Source organism: Apium graveolens, chromosome 8 (assembly GCF_009905375.1).
Source record: "Apium graveolens cultivar Ventura chromosome 8, ASM990537v1, whole genome shotgun sequence".
NCBI lineage: Eukaryota > Viridiplantae > Streptophyta > Magnoliopsida > Apiales > Apiaceae > Apium > Apium graveolens.
Window position 1 is genome coordinate 239,070,503 of NC_133654.1, and position 17,086 is coordinate 239,087,588.

At 33.9% G+C, this 17,086-nt stretch overlaps 3 protein-coding genes across 4 annotated transcripts; 1 reads left to right on the plus strand and 2 right to left on the minus strand.

The window, feature by feature from the left end:
- Window positions 1-2,350: 2,350 nt before the first annotated feature.
- On the plus strand, window positions 2,351-8,847 carry LOC141677286 (two-component response regulator ARR2-like). Of its 2 annotated transcripts, none has more exons than XM_074483144.1 (6): window positions 2,351-2,938; window positions 3,506-3,658; window positions 3,765-4,148; window positions 6,759-6,835; window positions 7,017-8,213; window positions 8,321-8,847. In XM_074483144.1, exons 1-6 carry the CDS (start codon window positions 2,785-2,787, stop codon window positions 8,390-8,392), a joined length of 2,037 nt encoding a protein of 678 aa, XP_074339245.1. In that variant the 5' UTR covers window positions 2,351-2,784; the 3' UTR covers window positions 8,393-8,847. The 2 variants fall into 2 exon arrangements, with proteins under 2 accessions (XP_074339245.1, XP_074339244.1); XM_074483143.1 differs by having other exon boundaries at window positions 2,359-2,938; window positions 8,318-8,847.
- A 6,408-nt stretch (window positions 8,848-15,255) lies between these two features.
- On the minus strand, window positions 15,256-15,974 carry LOC141680469 (uncharacterized). The gene is made up of 2 exons (XM_074486690.1): window positions 15,638-15,974; window positions 15,256-15,491 (listed from the first exon to the last, which is right to left on the minus strand). The coding sequence occupies exons 1-2, from the start codon at window positions 15,972-15,974 to the stop codon at window positions 15,256-15,258; spliced, it is 573 nt and encodes a 190-aa protein (XP_074342791.1).
- Window positions 15,975-15,986: 12 nt separating this feature from the next.
- On the minus strand, window positions 15,987-16,531 carry LOC141680471 (uncharacterized). Its single transcript, XM_074486691.1, has 2 exons — window positions 16,372-16,531; window positions 15,987-16,312 (listed from the first exon to the last, which is right to left on the minus strand). The coding sequence occupies exons 1-2, from the start codon at window positions 16,529-16,531 to the stop codon at window positions 15,987-15,989; spliced, it is 486 nt and encodes a 161-aa protein (XP_074342792.1).
- Window positions 16,532-17,086: the final 555 nt, after the last annotated feature.

The window sequence follows — 17,086 nt, forward strand, 5'->3', positions numbered from 1 at the left end:
CCACCTTAGTCCTGATTCGCAGAGCTCGTCGCAATCCGGACTGGGGGCAAAAAAAAAGAGAGAAAAGTTCGACTCCTGACAAGGACAACCACCTTAGTCCTGATTCCCCGAACTCAGCGCAATCCGGACTGGGGGGCAAGAAAAGCTCAACTCCGGACAAGGACAACCAACTTAGTCCTGATTAGCCGAACTCGGCGCAATCCGGACTGGGAGCAGCCCCGCCACCAGGAGTTATGAAGAGGTAATTAAGCTTAAATGATGCTAGAAAGTCAGAGACTCAGAATTAGGCAATGTCGGTTATACTTACAAAATTATGTAATACATAAATAATCATCTGCTATTAACATACCTAGGAAGAGGACTCCTGAGGCGACAAGTTGGTAACATGGTTCTAGTTACAACGTACAATCATGTGCCCTCCTAGTGTTCATTTAATCTAATTTTAAAATTAATGAAATTTACACATTATTTAAAATGGAGAGAATGTCTAAAAACCACTTAGCAAATATAAAATATTAGAAAGTCTGGAAACCACCAAGCAAAAATTAAAAATTAAAAAGTCTACAAACCAAATCCTCCTATTTAGTAATTTAGTGAAATAAAATGATTGTTATATGTAAATATGAACTTACTTGACCCACTAGCTAACCCAACCTGTTAGAGACATGTATTTAAAAACTTACCATTTTAAACTTGGGATTTTAGAGTTTTACCATCTCAATATCTTAAATTTGATTTCAAGTAGAGGCATATTTAATGCAGATTTGAGTACAAGGTCTCCATTATGAATTGTTGTGCTAATTCTCTTCCAAATTAGTTTAGGTATGCGAGTATGTCTATTAAAAACGAATGAAGTTATATGATCTTTTTTGTGATTTACCCTCTTTCATTTTATATATCTAGTTTAGACACATGCAATTATTCTGACATAAAACCAAAACTAAGAAATAAAAATCTAAAATTAACAACAGAAAAAGCAAATTATACATCGTAAGTCACTGCGGAATCAAATTTTTAATAAAGTTGAGATTTGAAAGTTATTATTAATAAATTTAAAATTTAATTATTTATTAATTTTTAAATTAGTCCAATTTATTAATTTTACATTTCCGAAATCGATACGATAACCATGCCTGTAAGAGTAACCTGGGTGTAACTGCCTCCTCGGTCCTCACAAAGCTGTTGGGAAATAATGTAACCCCTGGAACGAATGTAATTAGATTAGCTAGTACAAAATACATATATGTAAAATTTGTTTAATCCGTAATCAATTATACTTTAGTGACATTAAATAAAATGATTAGTTATATTTAAAAAAAGTTTTATTATTATTTTCAAATTTCAACAAATATAATTGATTACTTTTAACATATATAGTTGTGAAGAAAATTATTAATAACAATTTCATTATTTTTTTAGTGAATACAAGTGAAACTAAAATATTAAATTAATTAAAATATATTTAAGAATATTATTTTTATAATATAAACATTAGAAGAATTAGTTAAAAAATTTATGTTTATATATTATAAAATATTTAACTAATTTTATTATTATATTAGTTTAATAATAATTTTAAACTTATATTATATATATTAAAATTATTATATAAGTATTTAATTAAATTTGGTTAACAATGAATTTTTTTATGGTTTTTCATAAAATAATTTCACACTTCACATTACATAAAAATAATATATATATGTGTGATAAACAAGTATATATATATTTAATTGTCCTTGGTTAAAGCGGGAGGAGGGAAATAAAGTCGGGAATCAACAAATCTAGTGTGCTTGTTTACCGACATCCAGTGGCGGAACCAGAAAATAACTGTAGGAGGGGCAAATTTGCGACAATTTTTTTATTAAAAAAATTAATAAAATAATTATTAAATATATATTTGTTTTATTAATAACAATACCACTAAATTTACCAATTTTCAGTGATATCACAAATTTTTTATTTGAAAATTGACATAAACTAAATATTCATCATTATTTGCATTTTTTACGTTAATAAAAATGATAGAAACTTTTAATTATGCATTTATTTATCAAAATTAATATTTACAATTAATTTTGAATGATCAAAATAAGGTATATTTAAAAATATACATAAGAATATATAATATTTAATAAAAATTTAGATGAACAAAAAAAATCAAAAAAAAAGCAAAATTTTCAACTTTACCTATAAATAAGAGGACGCCCAGCCCCCATGTGGTTCCGCCTCTGCCAACATCTAAAACTATACCTAACAGGTATTTTGAAGTTTTTTTTAGGTATTATCTATATTTTTTGAATTATAGCTGACTTATTGCTAGTATCACCTATGAAATGCTCTTAGATTATTTTTTCATAGTTAAATGAATACTCCATGATATAATTTGAGCTGGCGTGAAGATTGTGAAGCTCGCAAGTGAGCTGGATCCATACTCAATGGGAAGACCCACTGGTCCCACATTCTTACAACTAAAATAATCAACTCAACTTACAATTTCAAGAAATTTTTTTATCAACAACATAAATTCAGATATCAACTCAACTAAACAAACTAAACTCAAATTCAACTCTTTCACTTACACAACCCCCTTGTCTTCGATCTTACACACCCACATAAACATACACCCCACATGTATCTATACATCTCAAATTTATGATTTTATGCTGTTTAGCTCTTTTAGTCAAAACTAAAATCTGGGTATTGCTAGTTTTGTGTTTTCTTGAAGTAGGTTGGGTTTAATTTTAGTTGAAGATGTGTTCTTGAGTTGAATTTTAGAAAAAAATGAATCTGGGTGTTAAATCTGGGTCGATGCCAAGTTCAAGTTCTCATGGGTCGACCCAACAGTTTCCTGCGGGTCTTCGGGTACTTGTTGTTGATGATGATCCTACTTGTCTTATGATCTTGGAAAAAATGCTCAGGACTTGCCATTATGAAGGTATAAATCACACACATACACATATTTATTTTTATTTATTTGGTTGTTTTGTTTATGTATGCACGTGTTAGTTTTGATTTGGAGTTGAATTAATTTAGGATTTTGTTAGTTTAGTTGTTTGGGTTGGTAAAGGTCAGAGCTTTATTGGATTTCTAGTGTTTGGTCCTCCTGTGTTTGATTATTTTTGGTTTAATTGTTATTTTGGACTTTTTATGTTGCTATTAATGTTTTGCTTGTGAGATTAGTAGTCTAGTTTAGGCAATTGACTAGGAAATCATAGGGATTTGGATGTAATATTGTTGCTTAAGCCTTTGGACTTTGATTTTATACGAACTTAGAAACTGGATGTGAAGTCAATTCTGGTTTCTATCTCTGTGTGAAATATTGTGTATAATTTTGAGTACTTGCCTATTTCTCTGTATGGTTTTTTGGTACAGAGATAGCTTTACTCCCCTTACTATGAGTGGAAACTTTATAAATCTAGAGGCATTTATTGATATGTCACTGTTGTGAGAAATCCCTGTACATACAGTTATTTATGTGGTTATTACTTACTATGGTTTTCAGCGACAAAATGCAATCGAGCTGAGATCGCCTTGTCCCTACTGAGGGAGAACAGAAATGGATTTGATATTGTTTTAAGTGACGTTCACATGCCTGACATGGATGGGTTCAAGCTTCTTGAGTACATTGGACTGGAGATGGACCTCCCAGTTATCAGTAAGCAGCATATTACCTTTTTGCTGGAATTTTTGGTCTATTAACTTAACAAATAGACTATTTTTTTTTTAATTTCTCTGACCAATCTGTATAATTACTCGAACAGTGATGTCAGCAGACGATAGCAAGAATGTTGTAATGAAAGGTGTAACTCATGGTGCATGTGATTACCTAATCAAACCGGTTCGTCTCGAGGCATTAAAGAACATATGGCAGCATGTAGTACGCAAAAGGAAACATGTGTGGAAGGACATTGAGCAATCCGGAAGTGTGGAAGATGGGAAATTGCAGCAACAGCTGCCTGACGATGCTGATTACCTCTCGTCGGCAAATGAAGGCAGTTGGAGAAACTCAAAGAGAAAAAAGGATGAAGAAGAAGACGCAGAAGATAGAGATGATGACACATCATCATTAAAGAAACCACGTGTTGTCTGGTCAGTTGAGCTTCACCAACAGTTTGTCGCAGCCGCTAATCAACTTGGAATCGACAGTAAGAACTATCTTCGTTTTTTTTTCTATATCAAGATTCATGGTACACTTTATGTTCATGTAATAGTTCTTTGCTGGCAGGATTGCTTCAGAACTTTATTAGGTTGCTAAATATAACTAAAATGACCCATTCTGTATCACATATGATATTTTAGTAAGTAATTCATCACGAGGTTATTCCTGTATGGCAATGTCGTAAGTTTTTTAAGATATTAGTCCTATGGCAGGTGGGCCGGATTTAAGAAATTCCTTGAAGTTCTGTAGCACAGATAGATTCTTTCATATATAGGGCTTAGTTTGTTTTCATGAGGATGAACAAATGCTTGAACCTGTAGTTAATTTGAGAGGATAATAGGTACAAAAACATAGATTTTACTTAGTTTAATTGTGTATCAAATTTCTTCATATGCAATTGTTACATATAAAGATCGTCAAGTAAGAATAATAGTTAGACCTTTTTCTTTACGGTTTTCCATTTATTGACACCTTGTTCCCGAGCTTATTAGGGATGGATACCTAATATATTTTGGAAAAGAAAACCTATTTCTGTAAGAACGAAACAAGTGGGAAGTAAAGGAAGTCATCAACTGAAATCTTCTCACTAGTGTGCTCCTGAGTTTTAATAATTATAAAAAGAGGAAGTATAGGGGATCTGGATTGAACATGAAAAAAATCAGTAAGATTGTATATAAAGTCGTAAATAATTCCAAAAGTTTTTATCTAACTTTACTTCCCTTTCATCCCATTCTGGGAGTTAAAATAAAGGTAGTTTTCCTTCCTCTAGATCTGCTTTCCTTCCCTCTTTCTAAAATAGTTAAGTAAATGAACTGAGATGTTCAATATCTTCAATCAAGTTACTGTTTCACCTTCATCCAATCAATTGAAGACCAATATAGACACATCTTATGTAGCCAGCTGGCACACTATGTTATCTGGGCTCTTCATTTTTCCTGGAGTACCCGTATCGGACACTTGACACTTGAAAAATAAATTAATGAAATTTTTTAAACTATGGCCGAGTCTGACACCTGGACACTTATCGATGTTGCACACTTCCAATCAAGTGCAGGTATCAAAGCTGACACATGAAACCGTGGAAATTGACAAACAAGAACAAATACAAAGTTCTTTGTTTTTTGGCATTCTTTATACATATATACAAAAGGTTGGAGAAAAACATGTGTTAAAGTCCAACCACAATCTACTTCCCCTCTCACTACTATGTGATCCATGAAAGGAAGTCCTCTTTTAATCTCCAAGTGTAACCTTTACATCTTCATGACTCTTTGATGTATCTCATGTTTTATACCATCGCCTCTATCAAATCCTAGAACCTGAAAGTGATAGCATCCGGTGAACAGATTTTGAACCCGCATATAAGCAAGTAGCACCAAGGTACAAAAGTTTAGTCAATTGCATTTGAGTCCGCATTAATAAAAAAAATTGAAGATAGGTCTAGATGGGAAGCCCACCATAAAGATAGTCCGGGTTTTTGGCATTTGTATGAGCTAAAAGGAAGAGGTTTACTTCAAAGCTGGATGAGCATAACTATAAGGGTACGTGTAATTGCATCCTGATAACGAAATTCTAGGTTGCAGCATTATGAGGCTAGGTACGCGGGGGGGGGGGGGTTGTTTTGGCTTATTTCGATAAAACAAGTACTCACCTCCCAAAAAGGTACGTATTTAGGTATGTTTTTTCAAAAAACAATTACTTGTTTCTTGGAATAAGCTTCACCACACGTCCACACCCCTACTGACTAGGAAAAATATATATATTTTTCTCTTTTGCATTACTGCTTTCTATATATTAATCTCTACCTTGTTTCATAATAAAGACGATAAAGAATCGTCCTAATATGATTTAATGAAGAACCATACTTGAATTCAAACTTGGTTAATGTGTCTCCTAAAAGACATAAATCATATACAACATGATTTAACAAAAATCTAAAAATCATACACAATTACGTCTTAAGAGTTGTTACAGAATGGATTTGGGTGTAAGTATGGGAAGAAGAAAACTCAACAGACAATAATTCATTTTAATTTTTAGATTTTTAGTATCTTTTTTTGTAATTTTTATTATTAAATTCACAGACATAGCATGCCAATTATGTAGAGCAGCCATTTTTTTCCCAACTGGAATGAAGCATCTATGCATATTAAGAATGACAATGCCCTTTTCTATATATTTCTTTAAATGTATCGTTCTGGGGTTAGGTAAGCATTTTTTATGTGAAGTTTACTTGTTTGGAAAAAAAGTGACTGAATATATCATATATCATTAAATGTCGGAATATGCACATCAGATTTGCTATACTTATGGCAAGTCATTCATCCTGTTTCTTTTACAATAAATTACTTATTGAAATGTTACTTGTGCTTCTTAGTAGTAGTTCCTTCACAAAACTCAGTACCATGTTTATAGTTTTAAACAACTAGGGCTTTTTTGAGTAAAGTAACAGGACTCGTGTCAATCCGAATGCTAAAATTTCACAATCTGAACTTTAAAAGGTCAAATGTAAGAATCCCATTGCGAAAATTGTTTGTGTTCATTGATCCAATATTTCTTTGTTTGTTTCCTTATATATTGACTTCTGCAAATGCAGAGGCTGTTCCAAAGAAAATTCTAGAGTTGATGAATGTGCCTGGACTCACCAGAGAGAATGTAGCCAGTCACCTCCAGGTAAATTTTTCTTCTCTTTGAAGATATCTTCACGAGAGCTTTTTATTGATTGAAGGAGTTGAGAGTTGAGAATGTAGTATTTCTTTGGTTCTTCTAAATGTTCATTGTTATTCATGCAATCCAAACCTTATTTCCTCACCATTATTTAGAAGGTCCTCATGACAATAGTCATTTTTTGCAGAAGTATCGCCTTTATCTTAGAAGATTAAGTGGACAGCACCAGAATGCACTCAATGGTTCTTTCATGGGAAACCCAGAAGCAACATATGGGTCCATATCTTCATTCAATGATCTTGAACTTCAAGCGTATGCTGCCAGTGGTCAACTCCCAGCACAAAATCTGGCAGCACTTCAAGCAGCAGCATTTGGAAGGTCCTCCACAAAATCGGTTGTTTCACCACTCGATCAAAGAAACCTCTTTAGCTTTGAAACTCCAAAGTTACGTTTTGGAGAGGGGCAACAGCAACACATGAGCAATAGTAAGCAAGTGAATTTCCTCCACGGCATCCCAACAAATATGGAACCAAAGCAACTTGCTAATTTTCATCAAGCTGCAAATTCATTTGGGATTAATATGCAAGTCGGCTCCCATGGAAGCCAGGGTAATTCTCTGATGATGCAGATGGCTCAACCGCAGTCAAGATCTCAGATACAAAATGACATTAATGGTAGTTATGTTTCAAGGCTTCCATCATCTATTGGGCAACCTGTTGTATCAAATGGGACGAGTAGAGTTTTGACACGGCCTGTATACAATCAAGTCTCTCAAACCTCTCCAGTGGCAGGTTTCTCAGCACAGCACACTACCGATCTGTCGAGGAATAGCTTTCCTCTCAGGGGTAATTCTGGAATTTCATCTTTGGCTTCTAAAGTTATACCGCGAGAAGAGACTTCAATGCAAATAAAAGGGCCGCAAGGGGGTTCAAACTATGATGTATTTACCGCGCAACAACAGCAGCAGCAGCACAAATCTCAAGATTGGAATTTACAGAATTCTGGATTGGCCTTCGACACTTCACAACAGGCAAATATGCGAGGAAACCTTGATGTCTCACAATCAACTTTAGTTCAACAAACCTTTTTATCTAGAGATGCAATTGAGCAGAGCAGGAACTCTTCTGTTTTGCCATCAGTATTACTTCAACAAGGTTTTTCATCTAGCGGCCACAGCAGTAGCTCATCTTTTGGAAAAGGAATCTTCTCGGGAGTGGAAGAGATTGGACACAGAAATGTGCCAAACATTGGTCAGCAGCTTAATGCTTATTTTACCGACACGTCACCAAGAGTCAAGGCTGAAATGCTTGAAGGAAGTTTTTATAATAATATATTACCTGACCAATATGATCAAGAAGACCTCATGTCTGCACTTCTGAAGCATGTAAGTTTCTTGTCCTATTCTCTGTCCTAGTTTTTAGAAGTTACATGTACTTCTTGATTAAGAAGTTCCACCTGTTGCTGATCTCTATTTTTTCTATTATATAGCAGCAGGAAGGAATTGTAACAGTTGAAAATGATTTTGACTTCGATGGCTATCCCTTAGATAACCTTCCCGTGTAGTTGTACCCCAGTTCATGCTATGTGAATGATATGAAGTTTCCCGTGGTGTACATGGCTGCATTGCAGCTGAATAAACTCCTGTTGTACTATCAAATAGCAGAGGTTGTTTACTCCATTTGCTGATGGATAAGTTGTTCAGCCTGTGTAGTTCAAAGTTTAAATATAACTGTTGAGTTACTTAGAAGATGACAGTCAGCTGATGGTGATGCACTTTTACATGCAATTTCTTTTACAGCGATAGGTAGGATGAAGTGAGAAGAAGCATATTTTAGGGGTTGTGGTGGATGCAAATCTTTGACATGTTTCTTGATAAATCTGTGGGTATTTGCAAACCGGAAGAATCTCTCTAACTGTAATAACACAATTTCAATTTAGTATCTTTTTTTTTCTTTTGAAGAGTTTGATCTTAATGTACAGAAAATTTTATTCTATTTAACAAGACATGATTCTTTGTATTCTTGCATAGTTGTTTGAACTGTTTATGTTAATGCTTCATATTGTTCCAGATCATAGCTTGTGCCTCTTAATGTTGAAATGGATGGTGTCTATTCTTTCTTGAGCTGTGATATCCATGCATTGACACATCTTTCCCACTTAACTTTAACAGTGTCAGAGCATCTCTAACACAGGAGAGCTCTTAGCTACAGTTGCTTACGTGGCAGTTATTTAGCTATTCTTCAAATTTTTATCCACTCCAATGTTGCAGACTTGTTAGTTAAAATTATACATATTCTCTATTCTTCTTCTAATCTATTGATTATCTATTCCTTGTCTATCTCAATCCACCTCATCTCCTGCTTAATTCTCCATCTCCCGCAACTTCATCTTTCTTTTCCGCGCGCTATCATTTTCTCCTACAGAGGTATGTTTCAAATTTAATTTGTTAATTTTTCTTCAATTAGGGTTATTGGATTCTTCTATCTATCATTTGATTTATCGTTATCTGTTAGTTGTACACACACACATATATATAACTAGGGTTCTAGTTCTTAGAAATTGGGGAATTTGTGGACATTTTTTTAATTCCTCAATATCTTGTGTACTCTTTTGATAGAATATGGATGGTTCATTCACATCTTTACTGAACGATGGTTCATTCGAGAAATTCGTATTTTCTCAACCACCCCCACAAACCCAAAGCCAAAACCAAGAAGAAGCTGTAAAATCGAAAAAGGGAAGAAGTTCGAAGAATTTCTTGATCGAAGAGGATATGTTGTAAATTCTGCTTGGTTAAATATTAGTATGGATCCGATTCAAGGGAATAATCAAACTCATTCGTGTTATTGGGATAGGATTTGGAGGTATTATAATGAAAATAAAGAAGGTCTTGCAAGTGATCGAACGACAAATTCGTTGTGTAATCGCTGGTGTACAATCAATGAAAAAGTGGCCAAATTTATTGGTTCCTATAATGAGTTTCTTTCAAAAAATCAAAGTGGCTTAACTGAGCAAAATAAGGAATTGTATTCTATACTTCTGAGTTGTTTTGGTGTTTTGATTTGAGAACTAGGTGTGAATTTGTTTGGTGTCACATGATTAGGGAAAAAAAATAAAGTGAGACAGTCGGAATGTGGTGTAGACTCGATGCCTCTGGTCTTATTTAGAATGCAATTGCTACTTGTATATGAATTATAAGTTTTTGATTGTTGGTTTTAGCTGCTATTCTATTTGATTCGTTTCTGTCGTAAATATATGATGCTTTTTATATGTTCTGCTGTTGGACCATTTAAATCCCGATTAGCATGCGTCTTGTTTTGGAATCCAGACCTTTGTAGGATTAATGAAATATGCTTCCCTCTGTATAATAAAAGAAATATGCTTGTCTAGGTGTTTGTTTTTGTAAGTGACCGGGCGTTAGGTCTCTTGCTCCTGTTGCATTATCTCACATTTGAAGTTGGATTCTTTGAGGTTTTGTGAAAGGGAGTTGAGGCTCATAGTACATTAATTTGAATCATAGGCAGATTCGGCTTTACGGGGAGTTTCCCCAGTTATTTGCCTATGGCCTCCAATAATATAGGGGTCTGCAATATATATACATACATGTAGTATTAATATTTATAATTATTAATTATTAGTTATATTCAAAAAAATTATTAAAATAATATCTATTCTTCTCTCGTATACACCAGTTTAGAAATCTGGACAGTACTTTAACTTTAGGCCCATTCAATACAATAAAGAAAGATAATAGCCCAATAAATTAGTATAATGTTTTACAATATTTTAAATCACTTTAAGTCTTTAATATAACCAAAAAGGTAGAAAATCTAATACGCTCAATTGAGCAAATATAGAACCAACAAGAGCAGCAAAGGTAATATATAGTGATCTCTTCAATTCTTTTATACTTTGGTATTTTAAATTCAAAACTAATTTACTATACTAGATACTACATATTTTTGCTTCTTTGTAGTATATTACAGGTGTTAGCATAATGACGGGTAAAAGGAAGCACGATTCAGGATGTTTTAAGAGAAATAAAAAAGAGAGACAAGACAAACTCACACAATCTTTACAAGGATCTATGAATGTGAAACCTATTAATATATCGGGTAATTCAAGGGAGAATGTCACTGTTAATGATAATTTGCCTGAGAATTTAGTGGATGAAAATATCAATGACTTGAATGTTGATACTAATTTGCCTGAGAATTTTGTGGATGGAAATTTGAATGATATAACTGCTGATGAACATTTGGCTGAAAATTTGAATAACGTGAATGTTGATGTTTTGCCTGATATTTCTATGGATGAAAATTTAAGTGATTTGATTGATCCGGGGAATTGGGAGAAGAATATGTCACAAAGAAAGATTGATTTTTTGGTAGAAAAGGGTCCAGTAAGAGTTTTGGATGAAGCATATCCTATTAATGAACAAAATAGGAGTTTTAGTAACAAACACTACACCCGATCTTTACTGAATGGAGAAAAACTTGATAGGTCACGGCTTGTGTACTCTCGGAAGATAGATAAGGTGTTTTGTTTTGTTGTGTGTTATTTAAAAGGGATAAGGTTGTATCAAGTCCTTTAACAACAACAACTATGAGATATAATGATTGGAAAAATATCTACTCTAGGCTAGATGAGCATGAAAAGAGTAACAATCATTTAAATAGTTTGACAGATTGGACGGAGTTAGAAACAAGGTTGAAAAAAAGTTGACAATTGATTCTTATAATCAAAAAGTCATAGATGAAGAAAAAAAATATCGGGGTGAAGTTTTGAAGAGAATAATGTGTGTTATTAAAACTCTTGCTAGTAGTAATTTGGCTTTTCGTGGGAGGAGTGAAAAACTCGATGATGATAATAGTGGAAAATTTTTAAGTATAATTCGAATGATTGCTGAGTTTGACCCAATAATGGAAAAGCACCCCAGGCGTATTCAAAAGAAAGTGATACGTCGTGTTTATTATCTTGGCCATAACATTCAAAACGAACTAATACTTCTGTTCGCCACTAAACTCAAGAAAAAAAATTATTTCTATTGTGAAGGGAGCTAAATATTATTCTATTATTCTTGAATGTACTCCTGACATTAGTCATGAAGAATAAATGAGTCTTATAATAAGATGTGTTGATATTTCTACTATTCCAGTTTCAGTGGAAGAATTTTTTATCGAATTTGTGAAAGTTAGTGAAACAACTGGAGATGCACTATTCATTCAACTTAAAGATTCTCTTAGAGATTTGAAACTTGATCTCACTAATATGTGAGGGCAGGGCTACAACAATGGTTCAAATATGAAAAGACAATACAAAGGTGTAAGTGGTAGGGTGTTAAGAGAGTATCCTAGGGTATTTTACTCTCCATGTGGTTGTCACTCTCTTAATCTTGCACTTTGTGATATGGAAATGAGTTCTATTCAAGCTAAATCTTTTTTTGGAGTGGTACAACGAATTTATAAATTATTTTCTGGTTCTATAAAACGATGGGAGGTTCTTAAATCTTATGTGAAGGATAAAAATGGGAATGGGCTTACATTAAAGTTATGGTCGGATACACGGTGGGAAATTCGTATTTCTAGCGTCAAGGCAATAAGATTCCAAGTTCCACAAATAAGAGATGCATTACTCCATCTAGTTGAACATAGTGTTGATGCCACCACCACAAGTGATGCAAGTTCTTTAGTTAATTTTGATCTTCAAAATTTTGATTTTCTTGTTGGCATGGTTATTTGGTTTGAGATTCTACAAAAAGTGAATAAAGTTAGTAAAATTCTCCAAAGTAAGGATATGAATATTGATTCATGTATTACTCTATTACAAGGTCTCATACATTTTTTTGAAGAGTACAGGAACAATGGTTTCGAAAATGCAAAAGATGAAGTTGTAAAGATTGTTCTAGAAATGGGGGTGGAACCAACTTTTCGTGAAACTCGTGTACGCAGAAAAAAGAGGTTCATTGATGAGAGTACAAGTGATGAACCAATTCAAGTTGCTGAAGATTTTTTTCATGTTAATTACTTTTTACACATTGTTGATACAACTCTATCTTCGCTCAACACAAGATTTGAGCACTTTAAAAAATATGATGATATTTTTGGGTATTTATTTAACTTGAGCTGGTTGAGAAAAATGGAGGATGAAAGCATGAAGAATGCTTGTGTTGCACTTGAGACTTATTTGAAAGATGGGGACGACTCAGATATAGATGGACTTGAATTATTTTTAGAGTTGCAGCTGTTGAGAAAATCATTACCAGGAAACTTAACTAATCTGATTGAAGTGCTAGATTATATCAAGCAAATGCATGTTACTTTTCCTAATACATGGGTTACTTACAGGATCATATTGACTATACCGGTTACAGTAGCTACTGCCAGAAAGAAGTTTCTCTAAGCTGAAGTTGATAAAGAATTATCTTCGATCAACTATGTCACAATAGAGATTGAATGGCTTAGCTATGTTGTCTGTTGAGAAGCAAATGTTGGCTAAATTGAATTTTGGTGATTTAATTAGAGATTTTTCACATTCAAAAGCAAGAAGAATAATAACTTCTTAGCTTTAACTTGAACTATTTTTATACTTTGTTTATTAGTTAAGAATTATTTTGACTACTGCAAATTTTGCATGTGATTTTAGTTCATCAAATTTTAGATTTTGGTTCCAAAATACTAGGGCCTCCGAAATCCTGGAGACAGCCCTGATCATAGGCTGTGTGTAGTTCCTGTTCTAGTCAAATGCTAAAAGCTTCTTAACTTGGTCAGATTAATGTGTTCCATAACTCATATAGATTATACCAAAGTTCTATTATTTAGTTCGTATGTTTTACATATATGAGAGGTATTGTGATCTTATTTAATCATGTCTTCTTCTGGAATCTGCATATAACTGATAACATGTCACTGCTCTCCATAACTTTATCGATTTGTTGGGTGGTCTTGGTTCACGGTTAATTTATATGTTGAGATCTCCCTGGTTGATAGTTATGTTGAAATCATGCAGAAAAATGGATAGTGTTTCGTATTTTTGAAAACACTCATTGTATACTAGAAAGAGGTAGAATGAATATGTATTTACAAATCCCCCTTGAGCAATTACCTCACAGAGTCAGGTCCTCCATAGAAGTATGTAGCACGGGATACATAGTGGTGATTAGTAATCAATTATTGCATAAACATCACCCTGCTATAACAGATTTTGGAACTCTGCATTAAGAAATCTAGGTAAGTAACTAGATGTGTAAGCATTAACATTATTGGCTAATAACAGCTAAACATTGTTATCATTAGCATTATATATACTACCTTAGTTCCATTTGTTATGATCATTGATCAAATTCTCTGTCAAGTCATGATAGCTAAGCTGATCATTTTGCACGTACATATAATGATTTCTAATGAGCTTATAAATTCATTACATGACACTAAAACAGAAGCTAATTACAAAAAATCACTAGTTAAGTATTCAAATTAACTGTAATTGGTTTCAGAACAGTGGGATAAACTGACTTTGGTAATCAGATCAGTTGGTAATCTACAGAGAGGATGAAACTGACTTGATGTCAAATGCTCAAATTTTGTATATTATCTTTATGCTTTGTGTCACTGAAATAGTTCTCCTCTACTTGTTGTAATGTAGATAGACCAAGCATTTGAGCATTACGAAAGTGTAATGAATGAAAAATTTATGTTCATGCGTCATTGGAATGCACTACGATTTGCTCCAAAGTTTCAAGCTTGCTTCAAAAAGAAGTCAGCTAAGGACATACATGCTTCTTCCCAATCAGTTGACAGTCAAATTCCTAGTCTAGAATCCGATAAAATGATGGAACGTCCAATAGGAAGGAAAGCTGCAAAAAAGTTAAAAAGATCAGCAAATGAAGCAATGGACGAGAAAAGCCTGGAACTTCTGAAAATAATGCAAAAAGATGCAGTAGCCATTGCTTCTTCAAGAAGTGAAGCAGTTAACAGAAGCTTGCAGTTGCAACAGAAAATGATGTAGTTACAGAAGGACGAGTTACAGCTCTGCTTAGCGAAGGAGGACATGGAAAAACAGAAGGAGGAACGAGAAAGACAGAAGGAGGAACGAGAAAGACAAGTTTAAGAAGCATCTATCATGGCAGTAGACACAAGTAAGATGCTACCAGATCAAAAAAATATTACGGTGCGCTCAAAGCTAAAATCATTAGAAATATATTGTAATATTTATGTGTACTTGACTATATTTTGCAACTGTTATGTATTAAACTTTAATTTGTTTTATATGTGAAGTTTATGTGTTAGACTTATTTTGACATTATTTTACAAATGGGAGAGATACATAAAACATTGATGGAGAGATTACATAAAAAAACATTTAAAAAGAAATTACATAAAACATTTAAAAAAACACATAAAATAAATTACATCACAAATAAATATTTAGTTCATGTCACCGCCATGCATCTGCCAAAGATGTTCCACGAGATCATTCTGTAACTGAAAATGAGCTTGTTTGTCTCGAATTTGTTTATGCACCTGTATGAATTCCCTGAGGGTACTTGAACGACTACGATTTGGAGTAACAGTTGGTATTGCAACATCTGTATCAAAGTGTTCTTCCTCCATATGTAATTCCCTTTCGTCTTCGATGATCATGTTGTGCAAGATGATGCAAGCTGTCATGATATATTTCATTGTGTGCACATCCCAAAATCGTGATAGTCCACGTACCATTGCAAACCGAGATTGTAAAACTCCAAAAGCTCGCTCAACATCTTTTCTTACAGATTCTTGTGCGGTTGCAAAATATTTTTTTTGTTACCTAGAGGTTTTGAAATAGTTTTGACAAATGTTGGCCAAGAAGGATATATACCATCAGCAAGATAATATCCCATGTTATATTCATGACCATTGATGGTATACCTCACTTCAGGTCCGCGACCTTCTGCCAAATCTTCAAATAGATGAGATCTATCTAACACATTAATATCATTTAACGATCCCGATAGTCCAAAAAAAGCATGCCAAATCCACAAATCTTTTGAAGCTATTGCTTCTAATATAATAGTTGGTTCATGAACATGACCGGTATACATACATTGCCAAGCAGTTGGATAATTTTTCCACTTCCAGTGCATACAATCAATACTACCAAACATCCTAGGAAAGCCTCATCGTTCATTTTCATTTAATATTCGAGACACATCTGCAGGATTTGGTCTTCTCAAATATTCAGCTCCAAACACTTCAACGGTTGCTTTAACAAATTTTCTTAGACTCTCTATTGCTGTACTCTCACCGATTCGAACGTAATCATCGATAGCATCAGCTGCCGTTCCGTATGCAAACATCCTAAGTGCAGCTGTCACTTTCTGAAGATATGATAATCCACGAACTCCCACAACATCAATTCGTTGCGTAAAATAATTATCGTGAGCTGTAACTACTTCTTCAATTCGTAAAAATTGTGATCGTCGCATCCGAAATGTCGACGAAACTGTGTTTCTGTGTATGTAGGTGTAGTAGTTTAATAATCACGATATAGTCTTTCATAACCTTCTTCTCTATTTCGATCAACTACACGATGATTCATAGTGGAACCACCATGATGCGAGATAGAATTCAATATTTGTCGTCGATGATGAAAGTAAGCAGCACTCATTCTAATTCTTGCTTCATGTTCTTCTTCTTCGGATTGCATAATATCAAGAGTCATTCGTGTGGTGTTATTCATTACAAATGAATGGTTTAGAAGTGGGATTGAATTTGAGTTGTGTCTCGAAATTGTGTTCTGGCTAGCTTTCAGTTTTGTCATCTATTTATAACATCTAAAATATGACCGTTATAAAATATAGCCGTTAAAATATAGCCGTTGGAATTTGAAATAATACTAAAATACTATATTTGAAATATAGCTAACCATTATAGCTAACACCATTGGAGCACAACCCCTTAAAGGTTCAGCAAATTTTACTGTTATATCCGAAATTTGGCATTGGATTGACTCGGTTCAAATGCGGCTTATATACGGTCAAACCCGGTACAGAGTTGAGGACGCGTCCTGGCTTGTAGGACGCGCCTATATTTGATTTGATACTCTATTGATTGGTAATAGCGAAGCTTGGACCAGGACGCGCCCACTTGTGGTAGACGCGTCAACATAGGGAAAATTATTTGGTAAATGTGATCTTGTGGCATTGGAAGATGGAGGACGCGCTTGTCTCCACTAAAACGCGTCCTGTAGCTTTGGCACGCTATGAGGAACGATTGG